This window comes from Geotrypetes seraphini, chromosome 1, assembly GCF_902459505.1.
Source record: "Geotrypetes seraphini chromosome 1, aGeoSer1.1, whole genome shotgun sequence".
Lineage (NCBI taxonomy): Eukaryota > Metazoa > Chordata > Amphibia > Gymnophiona > Dermophiidae > Geotrypetes > Geotrypetes seraphini.
In genome coordinates this window covers 209,482,840-209,502,387 of record NC_047084.1, presented here as the reverse complement: position 1 = coordinate 209,502,387, position 19,548 = coordinate 209,482,840, and the positions used below count along the sequence as shown (strand labels likewise).

Sequence of the window (19,548 nt, the reverse complement as noted above, 5' to 3'; positions counted from 1 at the left end):
TGAGGAGAGACTGGAAGCCCTGAATATGTATACCCTAGAGGAAAGGAGAGACAGGGGAGATATGATTCAGACGTTCAAATACTTGAAGGGTATTAACGTAGAACAAAATCTTTTCCAGAGAAAGGAAAATGGTAAAACCAGAGGACATAATTTGAGGTTGAGGGGTGGTAGATTCAGGGGCAATGTTAGGAAATTCTACTTTACGGAGAGGGTAGTGGATGCCTGGAATGCGCTCCCGAGAGAGGTAGTGGAGAGTAAAACTGTGACTGAGTTCAAAGAAGCGTGGGATGAACACAGAAGATTTAGAATCAGAAAATAATATTAAATATTTAACTAGGCCAGTACTGGGCAGACTTGCACGGTCTATGTCTGTGTATGGCCGTTTGGTGGAGGATGGGCTGGGGAGGGCTTCAATGGCTGGGAGGGTGTAGATGGGCTGGAGTAAGTCTTAACAGAGATTTCGGCAGTTGGAACCCAAGCATAGTACCGGGTAAAGCTTTGGATTCTTGCCCAGAAATAGCTAAGAAGAAAAAATAAAATTTTTTAAAAAAATTGAATCAGGTTGGGCAGACTGGATGGACCATTCGGGTCTTTATCTGCCGTCATCTACTATGTTACTATATTGCCCGAGGCTATGCTTAGGATGATGTGAATCTGGCAGTGGTCCAACGACTTGTCCTCAAATGCAGCACTGAACAGATTGCCTTTCCAGGGGCAACTCCTGTTTGACAAAGGTCTGAATGATCTCCTGGCTAGTGTGCAGGACCACAGGCCCAAATCTTTCTCTGTCAACAGGCCATGACCCTGTAGGGGTTTGGGGCACCCTACCTTTCATCCCTTCAGGCATTCCCATCAGTACTATGGGGCCTCTGGTCAGTGCTCTTCTTAGCCTGCCAGGTCGAGGTTCGGAGGCTCCCAACGTCAGCCGTCCATAGGGAGCCGTTCGCCAGCACCTGCTAAGAAGCAATTATAACGCCAGGCCTATGGCTTCCCCCACCCCCCACGGATCGGAAGGGCGGCTCTAAACCTTCCTGGCAGAATGCCAGGCCATCACCTTGGACCATTGGGTCCTGGAGGTCCTTTGGGACAGCTACAAACTAGAATTTCATTGTTCCTGGAGGATTATTTTCTGGATTCCTCTGCAGGAAGTGGTCCTGGCTTTCCTTCTTAACCAAGAAGTCCGAATTCCCGCTTTTGCTTCCTCTGGTTCAAGGGAGTAAGATCCTGTTGTGGTACCTGGAGTCTACAAATGAGTTTCATCTCTCCAATCATCTCTTTTATTGGCAGGTCCTGCCCACAAGGGCAGGCCAGCTTCCAAGGCCACCATTTCCAGATGAATCCATATGGCCATTTCCTCTGCTTACATAGCGGCCGGTAAGAAGCCCCCCTCCTCTTGCTGCGGGCTCATTCTAACAGAGGCATCTCATCCTCTTGGGCAGAGTCGTCGGCGATCTCTGGGGAGATTTGCAGGAGCGCTGCTTGATCCTGCATGGTTTTACCTGGTTTTACAGGATTGATGTAGCAGCCAAGCAAGATGAGCTGCTGCCAAGAAAAAGGAATCAAAAGCAGCATCAGTCCCACCCTAACATTCTAGGAATGCTCTGTCACATCCCACTAGTCCAGGAATAGAGTGGGATTGTACCAGAACAAAAGATTAGGTTCTTTCCTTTGCTAATCTTCTTTCTTGTAAATCCACACTCTATTCCTGGAACCCGACCTATGATTTCCTAATTCATTGACTGTCTACCTTTACAAGTGCTGGTAAGCTGGATATCTGTTTTCTGACCAATCTTTATAAGAGTGTCATCAAAATGGGTATCAATCAACTTAATAGCATATAAAACTTTCAGATGGCTGTTTAAATATCAATTTAATAGAAATAGGAACTTCTTCCTTATTCCACTTAGCAATCTGATACTATGAGTTGTTATTAGGCCCTCAGCGTCACCACTCAGAACTCAAATATATCACCGTTCTGAGCTTTACGTGACCAATCCTCACTGGGTCTAAGTTTTACTTATTTCACGTTTTCAAGAGCTTTATATATTTAATTACTTATAAATTTTTTAAATTTTTACTTCATTTTACTTCATTTTAATTAGCTTATTTTACTTAGCTTTAGTGTAGTTGTCTCTGGTAGAGAAGTTGTAATTTCCTTAAAAATTTATGAAAAAAGATTTTCAACTGGAAAAAATCTGGACGTTGACATAAAGCAAAATTTAATCCAAGCTCAAGTACTTCTTGTTGTTCTTTTGTTAGTATTTTCCCAGAAATGTTTACTACTGTTGATTCTACTTTTTCCCATTGGGCTGGTTTTTTCCTCTGCCCCGTTGGACTCCTCTTGTTCTTCCTCTCGGTCGTGATCCTCTTTGACCCTGAAGTCCTTCCCCCGACGTTTTAGCCGTCTCTGTAGAGTCTCCACTGGTGGTATCAGATTCTTCAGATGAAGCATTAAATGCTACCTTCTTCTTTGTTACTATTGCTCCTGTTATCTTCTTATTCCAAGAATATACTTTTCCAATTTGATAATCCTTTTCATCTCTCTTCCATTTCCGTATTTTTGTCTGTTTTATTGAATCTCTAAACTGTACCATTTCATCTTCCAATTCTTCACGTTTTTTCTTAAATTCTTCTTTATCAATATTTTCCTTCATAGATAACTCCATAGATACTGTCTTAGCTCTAAGATCTAATTCAATGTCAGAGGTAGTCTCAACTAGTAGAATCATCAAATCTCTGGAGCAGCGATTCAAAATCGCTGTCCATTTATCCATGAAAGTTTTATCAAGAGTAGTGAGTTTGGGTTCCTTTAAGATACGCAGCCCACGTGGTATCATAGATTTTTTAAGATACTGTACCAAAGTACTTCCATGGAGCTCCGCTCTTATTAAGCGTTTATGTGTTTGTTCAAGTTCTGTCCATGATAACTGTGTGGAGGGATCCTCCAAGTCATCCAGAAGAGCAGGTCTAGATAAAATATTTTTAAACTGCTCTTCCGAATAGCCAATAAATTCTGTTTCTTCTGATGCCATGTTTCAATCAATCAACTTAATAGCATATAAAACTTTCAGATGGCTGTTTAAATATCAATTTAATAGAAATAGGAACTTCTTCCTTATTCCACTTAGCAATCTGATACTATGAGTTGTTATTAGGCCCTCAGCGTCACCACTCAGAACTCAAATATATCACCGTTCTGAGCTTTACGTGACCAATCCTCACTGGGTCTAAGTTTTACTTATTTCACGTTTTCAAGAGCTTTATATATTTAATTACTTATAAATTTTTTAAATTTTTACTTCATTTTACTTCGTTTTAATTAGCTTATTTTACTTAGCTTTAGTGTAGTTGTCTCTGGTAGAGAAGTTGTAATTTCCTTAAAAATTTATGAAAAAAGATTTTCAACTGGAAAAAATCTGGACGTTGACATAAAGCAAAATTTAATCCAAGCTCAAGTACTTCTTGTTGTTCTTTTGTTAGTATTTTCCCAGAAATGTTTACTACTGTTGATTCTACTTTTTCCCATTGGGCTGGTTTTTTCCTCTGCCCCGTTGGACTCCTCTTGTTCTTCCTCTCGGTCGTGATCCTCTTTGACCTTCTATATCTTCCGTGTCCCTATTCTTCTCCTGCCACAATAGATCAATTGGCAGGAGCGAAAAAAGATGGTAGCCCCAGCGGTATTGAAATACTGTGCAAAATAGTGCATTAAAGTGCTGAAATGCGTGCTAGTTCAATGCCTGGCCCCCCCGACTCGAGTTTCATACTCTTTATCAGGAGGGGACTCTGTTAAAAACAAAACTTTAATTAAAATCCTTGTTTAAAACCATTATATTAACTAGTACCTGAATCATTGTTAATCTAACCTGATGTTCATACATTCATGTGATAACCAATCAATTTTACTTAAACATACCTGCATAGGCGTTCTAAACCGGGGACAGCATATATAATTATGACACGTGTTTCTTTGTATTTTCTTTTTTAACATTTTTGTTTGTTTGGGTTTTTTTTAAGATTTGAAGGCCCTGTTAAGAAAACTTGAACATCAAACAGCTGACCTAAAGTTTTTGAATAATCAGTATATCCATAAAATTAGATTGTTGGAGAAAGACAGCAAGGCCAAGTCTGAAAAAATCCAGCAGCTCCAGGAAAAAAACCTTCAAGCAGTGGTACAAACTCCAGGTAGGCTGCTTTACTGCTTTACCACTAGTTTAACTGGTATCTTGAGAACACATTCTTTTTTTTTTTTCAGAATTGTGGAACACATTGCCATTCCAAAGTCTTATCAATATGCCAAATTTCAGAAAAAGTAGATTTGTGGTAGAAACATGTAAAATAATTCAACCCGATAAACCTCTCAAGCTTTATTTCCTTTCTCAAATTGATGATGATCCCTCAGAATTTTAGCATCAGTTTCGTATAGAATTCATGGCAAGGATATTTACTGTTTGTTTTTTTGTGTTTTGATAAATTTAAGTTTACAAATAAAGTTCTGCCCAAGTATAGTTAAAGGAAAGAAAAGAAAAAACCCTCCCACTTAAATTACAGGTTTGCATAGCCTCTGCACCACAGTATCATTCAGAATAGGGTTTTGACATATTCAGGCATTCTATTACCCTTAAAAATCTATTGAGTCTGTGCTCTCAATACAGGTGTTCATTGTACTATTGCTCATATATGTAAATCACAATGCATGTCTCTATAGAAACAAAGAAATTGTCCATTTTCACTACAACCTTATATTTTATAGCATTGTGATTCTAAACAAAGTTGTCAGTTTATGCATATAAGGCACTACTGTGCTATTCTTGATCTGAGTGATTTTCTCAGGTGGAATCATCATCATCAAATTGTAAGTAAAAATTACAACCTTGATTGCGAAAGTGTGGTCCATATAAACATAGTAAATGATGACAGATAAAGACCCGAGTGGTCCTTCCAGTCTGCCCAACCATGCATGCTCCATAAATTAATTTAGTTTAAATGGTTCTTTTTTTAGATATTTCTGGGCCAGAAACCCAGAGCCCTTCCCAGTAGTGTGCTTAGGTTCCATCTACTGGAGTCTCCATCAAAGCTCACTCCAGCCCATCTTAACCATCCCAGCCATCTAAACCCTCCCCAGCCCATCCTCATTTGAATGTCCATATATGGGACACAGGCTGTGCAAGCCTCCCAATACTGGCCTTAGTTCCTTCAATGTCAGGTTCTCCCCAGAAATTTTTTCCAGCCGGGTGGCATGAAAAAGTAGCCGGGCGGGACGGGGAAATATGGTGGTGGGGAAAATTAAGGGCTCCTTTTACTAAGCTGCAATAGCGTTTTTAGCACGTGCAGAATTGCCACGCTACACGGCTAGAACTAACGCCAGCTCAATGCTGGCATTGGCGTCTAGCACGTACGGCAATTCTGCGCGAGCTAAGCGCGCGGTAAAACTGCTATCGCAGCTTAGTAAAAGGAGCCCTAAATGTGTACTATTTGTATTAGTTAATTATTATTGGTTATTTTCCAATGCTCAATATGACTGCCTTTCTTAAGGTTTGACACTTGTTTCATAATATTTTTATTAAATTTAAGAAGTATCCAATTCTAGAAGTGAATAATTAGATATTTGCCCTCTTTCAAATGGTATAGAGCAGTGTCTCTCAAACTTTTTAAACTCCGGCACACTAAACGGAGCAAATGTTTTTTGTGGCATACTAAATGCAGCAAATGTTTTTCATGGCTGGAAAAAATTTCTGGGGAGAACACTGTTGCTGTTAGTTTTCAAGGTCCAATCACGTCAAAGAATGATGCTTATCTGGGCAGCTTTATAATAAAAAAAATGGATAAGATAACATGAGAAGTGAAATTGTCATGAATCAGAGGGATACATACCCTGTAGGTCCTAAAAGCAGGCTTGTGGATTAGATATAAACTATGAAGTCAGTGGTGTACCTAGCATATGTGACACTCGAGGCCCATCATTTTTTGACACCCCCCTCTGTATGAAAAACATGATTTTTAGTAACAATCCACACATCACACAAGAGTGTACCTAGGAGAAGGCAGCATCTTACATACTGCAGTGAGCAGTACATCAGTACACCCATTGTAAAACTAAACAAGCCAGACTAGTACAGATCAATCCTACACAGTTAATCCTAACTGAAAACCATGTCTTTCGAACACACAGAACACAGAAAACACCTTCGCCTAGTATGGAATATGTAATCACAAACTAACCCCTCTCCCTTTTACAAAAATGTAATGTGGTTTTTAGCCATGGTGGTAACAGCTCAGACTCTCATAGAATTCTGAGCAATTACCACCATGGCCGGTGCTAAAAAAATGCTCTACAGTTTTGTAAAAGGGGGGGATAAAATAGAAAAACGTAGACAAAGGTTAAATTGAACCACCAAGAAGCTGGACTCTTCATACAATGCAACACCACAGAAACAGCGATGCATCTCCCCTAAAGCAAAAAAATAAATAAATTGAATTTTTATCTACATTATCTTCTCTGGTTTCTGCTTTCCTCATAGTCTTGTCACTCTCTTCCTTTCATCCACTGTCTACCCTCTCTCTGCCCCTTCTATATGGCATCTTCTCTCCTTGTATTCCCCTTCCATCTCTCCCTTCACCCCTATTATTCTCCCTTCACCCATCTTCTTCCCTTCCCTCCTCCAATGGTCTGGCATCTCTCTCCTCTTCTTCCCTTCCCTCTCCCACACCCCCATGGTCTGGCATTTCACTCTCTCCTCTCCCTTCCCCCTACTTCCATCAACATCTGCCCCCTTTCTTTCCCTCCAACCCAATTCCATCCAGAATCCTTCCCCCTTATGTCTCTCTCTCCTTTCCCTGCACACCAATACTATCAGCATCTGCCCCCTTTCTCTCTCTCCACCACCCTGATCCCCTTTTTCTCCCTCGACCACCCTTCTATGCTCCTTTCTCCCTCCAAACCAGCAAGGTCCCATGATGACTGATTTTGTTGCCTCTGCCTCTGGAAGATGTAAGTGACGTTGGAGGGGGTGGGCCGGCAGACACAGGGAGTTGCAAGGAGAATGTTTATGAGCAACTTGAAAAACTGAAGGTAGATAAAGCGATGGGACCAGATGGGATCCATCCCAGAATACTAAGGGAGCTCAGAGAGGTTCTGGCGAGTCCTATTAAAGACTTGTTCAACAAGACAGGAGACGGGAGTGAGTCCTGGGGATTGGAGGAGAGCGGATGTGGTCCCTATTCATAAAAGTGGTCACAGGGATGAAGCAGGAAACTACAGGCCGGTGAGCCTCACTTCAGTTGTTGGAAAAATAATGAAAGTGCTGCTGAAAGAAAGGATAGTGTACTTCCTTGAATCTAATGAGATAAAGGATCCGAGGCAACATGGCTTTACAAAAGGTAAATCATGCCAAACGAACCTGATTGAATTTTTTGATTGGGTGACCAGAGAGCAGGATTGAGGACATATGCTAGATGTAATTTACTTAGATTTCAGCAAAGCCTTTGATACAATTCCTCATAGGAGGCTGTTGAACAAACTTGAAGGGCTGAACTGTGTTGGAAACTGGCTGTCGGACAGAAGCCACAGGGTGGTGGTTAATGGAAGTCGCTCGGAGGAAGGAAAGGTGAGTAGTGGAGTCCCTCAGGGTTTGGTGCTGAGGCCGATCCTGTTCAATATGTTTGTGAGTGACATTGCTGAAGGGTTAGAAGGAAAAGTGTGCTTTTTTGCAGATGATGCCAAGATTTGTAACAGAGTAGACACCGAAGAGGGAGTGGAAAATATGAAAAAGAATCTGCAAAAGTTAGAGGAATGGTCTAATGCTTGGCATCTAAAATTCAATGCAAAGAAATGCAGAATAATGCATTTGGGGATTAATAATCGGAAGGAACCATATATGCTGGTAGGAGAGAAGCTGATATGCACGGACGGGGAGAGGGACCTTGCAGTGATAGTGTCCGAAGATCTAAAGGCGAAAAAACAGTGTGACGAGGCAGTGGCTGCTGCTAGAAGGATGCTGGGCTGTATAAAGAGAGGTGTAGCCAGTAGAAGGAAGAAGGTGTTGATGCCCCTGTACAGGTCATTGATAAGGCCCCACTTGGAGTATTGTGTTCAGTTTTGGAGACTGTATCTGGTGAAGGACGTAAGAAGACGTGAAGCGGTTCAGAGGAGGGCGTTGAAAATGATAGGAGGCTTGCGCCAGAAGACGTATGAGGAGAGACTGGAAGCCCTGAATATGTATACCCTAGAGTTAAGGAGAGACAGAGGAGATATGATTCAGACGTTCAAATACTTGAAGAGTATTAACGTAGAACAAAATCTTTTCCAGAGAAAGGAAAATGGTAAAACCAGAGGACATAATTTGAGGTTGAGGGGTGGTAGATTCAAAGGCAATGTTAGGAAATTCAGAGGACCTAATTTGAGGTTGAGGGGTGGTAGATTCAAAGGCAATGTTAGGAAATTCTATTTTACGGAGAGGGTGGTGGATGCCTGGAATGCGCTCCTGAGAGGTGGTGGAGAGTAAAACTGTGACTGAGTTCAAAGAAGCGTAGGATGAATACAGAGGATCTAGAATCAGAAAATAATATTAAAAATTGAACTAAGGCCAGTACTGGGCAGACTTGCAGATGGGGCAGACTTGCATGGTCTGTGTCTGTATATGGCCGTTTGGTGAAGGATGGGCTGGGGAGGGCTTCAATGGCTGGGAGAGTGTAGATGGGCTGGAGTAGGTTTTAACGGAGATTTCAGCAGTTGGAACCCAAGCACAGTACCGGGTAGAGCTTTGGATTCTTGCCCAGAAATAGCTAAGAAGAAAAAAAATTTAAATTGAATCAGGTTGGGCAGACTGGATGGACCATTCAGGTCTTTATCTTCCATCATCTACTATGTTAGGGCATATACATACTTAAAATGATGGCTGGTTACAAACAGTATGCCTAGACTATATAAACCTAAACAGGGCAAAAGTAAACGTATGGGAAATGAACAGCTGATAATACAGAGTGTATCTTGAAAATATAAGCTAATAGTAGCTCAAAGACAAGCCGACCGGGTTGATGAAAAGTGAAACCTAGGAAAAATCTAAATTATTGTTCAAATGAGCTTCTATTAAAACCAAAGAATAAAACCACTGCACTTGGGAAAGTAAAAAAGGGAGAGTAAAATGGACTTACCGAAAAGGTCTCTGCACTGATGAGATAAACTCGTACGCAGAATAAATATGAACACGCGACAGTGGGGCTATGATATTTGATCCGTTGAAAGAAGCGCCAAAAAAGTGTCAGCAGTGGATTGAATGCACACTGATAGGGGATGGACATCGGGCTGTTAAAAAAGGCTGCTTTAATAAATAAATGAAAATACTGGTGAAAAACTAAATAAAAAACCAAAACCATGATAAAATGCCGAACCTGACTGCAAGTGGTAGTGAAAGTAGCATAAGGCACTCGTAGTACTGTTAGTGCCAGAGATGCTTAGAATAAAGAATTGTGCTGTACATGTGGAGAAAAAAGAAAGAATGAGGTGATAAGATGTAAAGTGCTGGCCCCTCACTACACCACTTGATAAAACTAAGGAGCGATGTTCTAGAGCAGGGGTGCCCACACTTTTTTGGCTTGCGAGCTACTTTAAAAATGACCAAGTCAAAATGGTCTACCAACAATAAAATTTAAAAAAAACACAAAGCACTATATGCAAAGAAAATGTTAATTATCATTCCTATAATGGGGGGTTTTCAAAGAGGTCAGAGCAGATGACTCTATGCACTCTCACCTCAGTAACAACCATACAAAAATAGACAAATATACCCCCTCCCTTTTCACTAAACCACGATAGCAATTTTTAGTGCAGGGAGCTGCACTGAATGCCCTGCGCTGCTCTCGACGCTCATGGGCTCCCTGTGCTAAAAATCTCTATTGCGGTTTAGTAAAAGGGGACCATAGTGTAAAATATAGACAGCAGATATAAATTCAGACACATTTTGATCACTAAATTTAAAATAAAATCATTTTTCCTACCTTGTTGTCTGGTGATTTCATGAGCCTCTGGTTGCACTTTCTTCTTCTGACTGTGCATCCAATCTTTCTTCCCTTCTTTCAGCCTGTATGCTTCCTCTCCTCCAGACCTCATTCCCTGCCCTTTCTTTTTTTCTCTCTTCATGCCCCCTTTCTTTTTTTCTGTTTCTCTTCTTTCCTTCTGTCTCCCTGCCTGCCCTCTTTCTTTCTTTCTCCTTGCCCTCCTCCAAACCACTGCCACTGCCTTCGGGGAACAGGCCCCCAAGCCGCTGCCGCCCCAAGCTCTCCCTGCTTTGGGCCGACCAGCATTCCTCTCCCTGACGTCAATTCTGCCGTTGGAGAGGAAGTTCCGTCCCAGCTAGGCAGTGATTGGCTGGCCAGAACTTCCTCTCCGACGGCAGAATTGACGTTGGGTTGAGGAAGACTGATTGGCCCAAGATCGCAATCAACCTGTTGAGAGAAATGCTGACGGGTCCTGCCTTCGCAGAAACAGAAAGTATGCAGGACCCGGCAGCAAGAACAGCGAATTGCAAGCTTCACTGACCTGTCTCCCGCCTTAGCCCATAGCGAACGCATGCTTCAGGGCTCTAACATGTGCGTGCCGGCTTCCCTTCTCTTCTTCCCCCCACCCACCCTCCTGACATAACTTCTGGTTTCAGAGGGAAGAGAAGGGAAGCAGGCACACACACGTTAGAGCCCCGGAGCATAAGTTCGCTACGGGCTAAGGCATGAAATCTCCAAGCCGTTTTTTTTTTTTTAAATGTTGAGCAGCAGCGGCAGCAGCAGAATTCACGAGCGGATGATAGCCGGGCGGTCATCTAAATTAGCCAGATATTAGACCATTTTTCTAACGTTTGCAGATCCTTTTTCATGTTTTCCACTCCCTCCTCGGTGTCTACTCTGTTACAAATCTTGGTATCATCCGCAAAAAATGCAAACTTTTCCTTCTAACCCTTCTGCAATGTCACTCACAAAGATATTGAACAGGATTGGCCCCAGCACCAATCCCTGAGGGATTACACATACTCACCTTTCCCTCCTCCGAGCGAATTTCATTAACCACCATCCTCTGTCGTCTGTCCATCAACCAGTTTCTAATGCAGTTCACCACTTTGGGTCCTAACTTCATCCCATCAAGTTTGTTCAAAGAGCCTTCTATGAGGAACCGTGTCAAAGGCTTTGATGAAATCTAAGTAAATTACGTCTAGCATATGCTCTCTCCAGGTCCCATGCATTTAAGTCGCTTGGATATCAATCTTTACATAGAAAGCTACTCCTCCACCTCTTTGACCATCTCTGTCCTTCCTAAAAAGATTATATCCCGGTATGTTTGTATCCTATCCATGTGAGTCATTGAACCATGTCTCTTTGATAGCAACAATTTCCATAGCAAAGCAGCAGATGAATCCAGACTAGTGGGTATAGCTCACATCGACCAGCAGGTGGAGATAGAGAACTGATTAACAGTTGGCCTTAAAGCCTGGTGTTCCTCTTGTTACTTCAGTTTTGCTCTATCTCCCAGCAGGAATGGAGCTTACTCTACTAGCTCCTGGATTCTGGCTGGGGCCGGTTTGGTGGTGTTCCTGTGGCTTCCTCTGTTGAGACTCGGTCTCTTCAGTAGGACAGGGGTGCCTGGCTGAGCGGTGCCGGCTTTGGGAGCTACACCTGGGCCCTCCCAGGTCCCTTCTCCACCCTCCCCTCCATTGGTTTGAGTGGGTTCTTGGGCCACTGCAGGAAGTTCGTCTTGGAGTTCTTCATTCCAGTACAAAAAAAAAAAAACAAAAAAAAAAAACCAGCGTCTTCCTGCTTGTGCTGAGCCATGCTGTGTGGCTTGCAGTGCGATTACCAGCTGTAACCCGACTGCAGTTAGAACGGGGACCGGTTGGTGAGTTACTGTGTTTGCTGTCTGCCTCCTCTTTAGTCAGTCGGTCGTTCGTGTTCGTTCCGGCGGTCGCGGGGGGGGGGGGCGGAGTCAGCGGTCGGCGGCGTGGGGCCGCGCGTGTGAAAAAAAAAAAAATAAAAAAAAAAAGTTTTTTTTGAAGCGCCGGTTTTAGCGATGGCAGCAGTGGCGGCTCAGCGGTGCTCGCGCTGTGGGAAGCGTAGAGCACTGTCAGGCTTCTGCTCTGCAGGGTGTGGGGACACACCGGCAGAAGATGCCTTCCTGCAAGAGGGTGAAGTAGCCATCTCCCGTGTCAGTGAGGCACGGTCTACGTCCCCGGGCCTCGAGGGTGACTCGGGGGGACTGCAAGGCTCTTCCGCGGCTGAGGGGAGGTCAGCGGAGGTCGGGGAGCCGGAGTCGCTAGGGGACAGCGCGGCTGCGCGCCCTAGCATTGATCAGGCTGGTTCAACTTTACTGGGGGTGAGTTCCTTCTCCCCGGAATTTGTTATGTTATTGCACCAAGCATTTCTGCTACAGGGCTCGCAGTCGGCCCAGTCGGTGCAGGCGACCTGTCCGTCCCTCCCGGGGCCTTCCACCTCCACGGGTTTAACCGGGGCTAAGGCCGGCCCGTCTGCGGGTCCTGTACTGTCGCCTGGGCGGTCGCAGGGGGCGAAGAAACGCAGACTCACGACCGTGGACGCTGAAGGTCATCTTCCCTTTTCACCTTTCTCCCTTCCTGAATCATTAGAGGAAGGGGAGGTCTTAGATTGGGAGGTAGAGGATCCCCCGGGCAGGGAAGTTGATGATCCTTCCGCGCTCCGGCTGTTTCATAGAGAGGAGCTGGCGTCCTTGATTTCCAAGGCTTTGCAGGGTTTAAATATCTCTCAGGAGGATGCTAAGGTGTCGGGTAACCCCCTGATGGCAGGTACGCGTAAGCCACCTAGGTCCTTTCCGGTGCATGAAGCCATGCAGGAGCTGATCTCGGCGCAATGGGATACGCCGGAGGCTAGTTTACGAGTGGCAAAGGCCATGCGGCTCCTGTATCCGGTTGACCCGACCGAACTTGAAAAGTTTAGGTTACCTAGGGTGGACGCTTTGGTGGCAGCGGTAACGAAAAAGACTACCTTGCCGGTGGAAGGGGGGGTGACACTAAAGGATGCGCAGGATAGGAAGATTGAATCTTCCCTAAAAATGTCCTTTGAAGTAGCGGCGGTTACCTTACAGGCCGCTATTTGCAGCTCGTATGCGGCGAGGGCATGTTTGCAGTGGTCACAATGGATGACCGATAATTTAATGGAGTCCGGGGGTTCTGTCCCTTCGGAACTGGCTGATTTGGAGTCAGGCTTGGCCTATTTGGCAGACTCCTTATATGACATTATTCGAGCATCTGCGAAACAGATGTCTCTGTCAGTGGTATCGCGCAGATCCTTATGGCTCCGACATTGGGCAGCAGATGCTGCATCCAAGCTTAGGCTGGTGAGACTCCCTTTTAAAGGAGGTTTATTATTTGGAGAGGACTTAGAGAAATTGGTGAAAGATTTTGGGGATACCAAAACACAGCGTCTACCGGAGGATAGGGCTAGGCCCCCGGTGAGGTCCTCCTCGTCTAGACCGCGCTTCAGAGATGTGAGGCGGTCCAGGCCTGGTAAACCAGTCTTCAGATCAGCATGTGGTTCTTTCTCTGCGTCGAGGCCTAGGTTTCAGCAGAGGAGTTCCTTTCGTACGACGAAACCCTCTTCAGGTCAGCCAACACGTACCCCACCAAGTCGCACTCCGCAATGACGGTGGCTTGGCTCCCTCCGCCCTTCCCTTAGGGGGCCGGCTTTCGGCGTTCCGGGCGGAGTGGGCTACAATCACGTCGGATCAGTGGGTGTTGGACATTGTTCGAGAAGGGTACAAGTTGGAGTTCGCCTCTCCCGTCGAAGATTCTTTCTTGGTGTCCCCGTGCCATGGGGCGGCCAAGGGAGAGGCGGTCCGCATGACTCTTCAGGGGCTGCTCGATCTGGGGGCGGTGGTACCGGTACCCCCGGAAGAGGTAGGCCGCGGGATATATTCCCTTTACTTCATTGTTCCAAAGAAGGGGGGGTCGTTCAGACCGGTGCTGGACCTCAAAGTGGTCAACAGATTTCTCAGTGTTCGCCATTTCCGGATGGAGACGGTACGCTCGGTCATTGCGGCAGTTCGACCGGGAGAGTTCCTCACGTCCCTAGATCTCAAGGAGGCGTACCTACATTTCCCGATCTGGCCTCCGCATCAGCGGTATCTAAGGTTTGCGATTCTTGGCCAGCACTATCAGTTTCGGGCAATGCCCTTTGGCCTGGCGACGGCTCCCCGCACCTTTTCCAAGGTCATGGTCGTGGTAGCAGCCTCTCTTCGCAAGGAAGGGATTCGGGTACACCCCTACTTAGACGACTGGCTGATCCGCGCCTCGTCCAGACAGGAGAGTTTGTCGGTTACTCAGAGGGTAATATCTCTCCTTCAGTCGTTAGGGTGGATCGTCAATTTTCCCAAGAGTTCTCTGTCCCCGTCGCAGTCTTTGGTACATCTGGGGGTCAGATTCGACACTGCTCTGGGGAGAGTATTTCTACCCCGAGACCGGGGAGAGAAATTGCAGGCTCAGATTCGCCTACTTCTCGGGTCGCCCAGACCTCGGGTTTGGGATTATGTGCAGGTTTTGGGCTCCATGGTAGCGACTCTGGAGGTGGTCCCCTGGGCTCGGGGCCACATGAGACCCTTACAACAGTCGCTTCTCTCTCGCTGGTCCCCAGCTTCTCTGGACTACAATGTGCGTCTCCGATGGAGTCCTCGGGCGGCTCGCAGCATGCAATGGGGGCTACACGAGTTGCACCTGTGGCGGGGCATGCCGTTAGCCACACCGGAGTGGGTGGTGGTGACGACGGATGCCAGTCTGAGGGGCTGGGGGGCCCAGTGCCTGCAAGCGTCGGTGCAGGGAGTGTGGTCCTTAGAGGAAGCACAGTGGCCCATCAATTTGTTGGAGTTAAAAGCGATCAGATTGGCGCTGAGGGCTTTTCAGTCCCTGATTCAGGACAGGCCGACCAGAATCTTTTCGGACAGTGTCACGGCGGTCGCATATGTCAATCGTCAGGGGGGCACTCGGAGTCCGCAGTTGGCCGAAGAGGCAAGGAAATTGTTTCAGTGGGCAGAAGGGCATGTTCCGCTTCTGTCGGCGGCATACATTGCAGGTCACGAAAACGTGCAAGCGGACTTCCTCAGCAGAAATCTTCTAGATCCGGGCGAGTGGGAATTGTCGGCTCGAGCGTTCGACCTGCTAGTCCGTCGGTGGGGGTTGCCAGAGTTGGATCTCATGGCTTCGTCCCGCAATGCGAAGTTGCCTCGCTTCTTCAGCAGGCGCACGGAGAAGGGCTCGGAGGGGGTGGACGCGTTGGCCCTCCCATGGCCTCCAAATTCCCTTCTGTATGTGTTCCCGCCTTGGCCCATGATAGGGCGGGTATTACAACGCATCGCTCTCTTTCACGGCAGGGTGATCCTGGTGGCTCCGGATTGGCCGCGTCGACCGTGGTACGCAGATCTCGTTCAGCTTTCAGTAGGCGATCGGGTGACGTTCCAGGTAACTCCGGACTTACTAACTCAGGGCCCAATCTGGATGGAAGATCCGGCCCGCTTTGGTCTTACGGCCTGGCTCTTGAGCGGTCAAGGCTAAAGAAGAAGGGCTATTCGGAGCAGGTGATTGCCACGCTTCTTAAAGATTTCGACTTCGACCTCCTATGCGAGAGTCTGGAAGATTTTTGATGCTTGGTGCGGTCGACAGGGAATCGCGCCCTTCCATGCATCTCTGGCGGCTATTCTTGCCTTTCTGCAGGAAGGCGTAGAGAAAGGATTAGCCTATAACTCTTTAAGGGTTCAGGTGGCGGCCCTTGCCTGTTACAGGGGCCGGGTGGCTGGCGCGTCGCTGGCGTCGCAGCCGGACGTGGTCCGTTTCCTCAAAGGGGTTCACCATATCCGCCCGCCGGTAAGGCGTATTTGTCCTTCCTGGAATCTTAAACTCGTCCTGGGGAGGTTGCAGGGGGCACCTTTTGAACCCCTGTCAGCGGCCACTTTGAAGGATGTCACGCTGAAAACAGTGTTCTTGGTGGCAATGGCTTCGGCGAGGCGAGTATCGGAGCTTCAGGCGCTTTCTTGCAGAGAACCCTTTTTACGTTTTTCTGAGACGGGGGTGTCAGTGCGGCCGGTGCCGTCCTTCCTGCCTAAGGTGATTTCTTCATTTCATGTGAACCAGAGTGTATTCCTCCCGTCCTTCCGGAAGGAGGATTGGGGTAAACGATTTTTGTCTTTGCGTCGACTGGATGTGCGGCGTATGCTTCTCCATTATTTGGGGGTGACGAATGATTTTCGTAGGTCGGACCATCTCTTTGTATTGTTCGCGGGTAAGAACAAGGGGATGGCGGCGTCTAAAGCGTCCATTGCGCGTTGGGTCAAGGAGACGATTGCTTCGGCTTATGTGTTGACAGGTAAGAAAGTACCGGAGCACCTTCATGCTCATTCCACTCGGGCATTGGCTACGTCTTGGGCGGAGTCCGGGGGGATGTCTTTGGAGGAAATTTGCCGAGCAGCCACTTGGTCGTCGGGTAATACCTTTTCGAAGCATTATCGCTTAGACGTAGCAGCCAGTGCGGAGGCAAGTTTTGGCACTGCGGTACTGGCGGAGGCGGCGTTGGCGTCCCACCCGGTTTGAGTTTGCTTTGCTACATCCCACTAGTCTGGATTCATCTGCTGCTTTGCTATGGAAGGTAAAATTATGGTCTTACCTGTTAATTTTCTTTCCTTTAGAAGCAGCAGATGAATCCAGAGCCCCTCCCCAAGTGCACTGTATGTGTGTAGGGTGTTTGTTTATGGTTTCAGTTGGGATATGGTTGGTAATTGTATTATTTAGGGGCACATTTTCTACTGGAATGAAGTTTTGTGGATGCTCATGCTCCTTTCGGGCTGCTTGGGCAAAAGGCATAACTGAAGTAACAAGAGGAACACCAGGCTTTAAGGCCAACTGTTAATCAGTTCTCTATCTCCACCTGCTGGTCGATGTGAGCTATACCCACTAGTCTGGATTCATCTGCTGCTTCTAAAGGAAAGAAAATTAACAGGTAAGACCATAATTTTACCATCCAGGTCTGCCTCTAACATCAGGGCTTACAGATCATGAACTTTGTTGCTTAGACCAGTGTACTTCAACCACCGGTCCACAGAAATTTCCTGCCGGTCCACAGAAATTTCCTGCCGGTCCACAGGTCCAGCATGTGCATCAGGCCCAAAACAGTGTTCTTCAACTGCCGGTCCACAGTGCGATTGATGCGGCGTTATCTTCGAGCCATCTCCCTCTTCCACACTGATGCAGTGCACAAAGCTTCAGACAGTGGCTCCTATGCGCGTCCTGCGCCTGAACCGGAAACCTTCTCTCAGAAGGAAGGCTTCCAGATGAGGCACGGGACATGCAAGGAGCCGCTGCCCGCAGCTTTGTGCATTGCATCAGTGAGGAAGAGGGAACTAGCCTGAAGATAATACCGGGGCGGCATAAAATGGCCAGGCGGGAGCAGGCCAAAAGGTAAGGGAGGAATGATTTTATTTTTAAATTTAGTGATTGAATTATGTGAATTTTGAGAATTTACATCTGCTGTCAGTGTGCTTTGTTTAGTTTAATTTCATGGTTAACCATTATGTGTTGTTAATAAGATTATATTGTGTATCTGTGAAAAATGAATGGAAAAACTAGTGTTACAGTTAGTACTATTATAGGGGCAGGGTCTGGGGTGGAGACTGGGTAGAGATGGGCGGGGTCTGGCCCACGACTTAGCCCAGTGTTCTTCAACCGCCGGTCCACAGACCAATGCCGGTCCACAGAATAATTCTTTTATTTCTGCCGGTCCATAGATGTAAAAAGGTTGAAAAACACTGGCTTAGACTGTGGTCATTTGTGGTCATTGCTTTCCAGCTACTATTCCTCAGCAATCTCATTTTTTGTATAGTTTTTAATTTTAGTTAATTTCCTGTTGCATCGCTAGGTAGTGAATTGCTAATATTGTTGTTTTCATTGCTTTCTTTATTATCATCAAATCTTGTTTTTTGCTGGGGGTGGCCACTGGAAGTAATCTCCATACATACGCCACCCCCATCTTCTAGTTTAAATGCCTTATAAACATATTGCCTGACTTTCTTTTTCCTGCCATGATAAGGTGCAGCCCATCATTACAATACAGTCTCTTGTTTTTCCATGTATTGCCCCATCCTTCTATGTATCTAAAGCCTTCTTGATGACACCAAGCTTTGAGCCATCTATTGAAGTTCTCAGTATTTTGTACTCTTTCCTCTCCCTTTCCATAAGTAGGCAGTACTTCTGAAAAAGCTACAGTCTTTACAGAAGGTTTTATTTACGCCCCAAGCTCCTGAAAAGCTTTCTGCACTGCAAGTCGGTTATTGTTGGCCAGGTCATTTTTTCCGAGGTGGATAATAATATCAAGGTTTAAATTCTTTGCTTTATCCCTAATTACATTCAGTATTTGTCTGGCATTCCTGGTGGCTGAGGATCCCAGAAGGCATTTTACTATTTTGAGTTCCTTGTCCTGTGTTCCAAGGTTAATCCCTCTGATGGAATCCCCTAGCAGCAATACTTTCCTGGTTTGAACTGGTTCTTGTTCATTCTCAGTTCTTTTATCTTGAGCTTTTTTACATGTGCTTTGGGGGTGCATATATTAAAAGAATAGTCACCACAAGAAAAAAAATGTAAAAATGGACATGAACTAAAAGGCTGAAGTCATATATTGTAGCATAGGAGCCTGCAGGAAACCAGTTCTGAAAATCACAATGGGTTTGATTTTGACCTGTTTTAAAAGCTGCAAAGGAGTAGAGAATGACACGGGGAAAAATTTTGTCCCCATCTCTGTCACCGCCCTGTCCCCGCAACCACTGTCCCCGTGACTACTATCCCCGCAGCATCCATACAAGCCTCAGTACTGCAATATTTAGCTTATTCCTTCCTTATAAATCAAAGTTATGGCTGCTGAACTTAAGAAAGAGATGTTCAGCTGGCAGGGCATTGTTTATAAATTTTTATAAACACAACTAATACAGTACTACTTTATCCTAAAGCAAATAAATAAATAGAAATTTTTTTTTCTACCTTTGTTGTCTGGTTTCTGCTTTCCTCTTTTCTGTCTTCTTCCCTTCCAGCATCTTCTCCCCACTCTCTGTTCAGCGTCTTCTCCCCACTCTGTCTTCCCCATTTCCCTTCAGTGTCTTCTCCCCCCTTTCCCTTCAGCGTCTTCTCCCCACTATCTGTTCCCCATTTCCTTCAGCGTCTGTTCCTTTCCTCCACCACCCTTCTTCTCGCCACTTCACCGCCCTTCGGCGCCCCTTCCCTCCTTCCTACCTATCCGAATCTATCTATCTCCCTCCCCCTTACCTTCACGGTGCATTTTAAGATTGAGTAACTTGTTCAAAGCCGTCGGAGCCTGCGAGCAGTAGTGTGCATTTGTGGGCGGTAGCTTCTCCTCTGACGCAACCAGAAGTTGCGTCGGAGGAGAAGCTTCCACCCACAGACGCACGCTACTGCTCACAGGCTCCGACGGCTTTGAACAAGTTACTCCTCTAGTTCCCCTCAATAGTAGACAGCTCCTGTCTAAGCACGGCAGCGGCTTCAATTTAAACTG

At 46.0% G+C, this 19,548-nt stretch overlaps 1 protein-coding gene across 4 annotated transcripts in view; it reads left to right on the top strand.

Annotated features, from left to right (window-relative positions):
- The window catches only part of CEP135 (centrosomal protein 135), a 307,612-nt gene that overhangs the window by 24,648 nt on the left and 263,416 nt on the right, over nt 1-19,548 (top strand). For all 4 annotated transcript variants that reach the window (XM_033944786.1, XM_033944776.1, XM_033944765.1 and 1 more), the window contains exon 4: nt 4,015-4,182. In XM_033944786.1, coding sequence (XP_033800677.1) covers nt 4,015-4,182 — 168 coding nt within the window. The remainder of the gene's footprint in view (nt 1-4,014; nt 4,183-19,548) is intronic.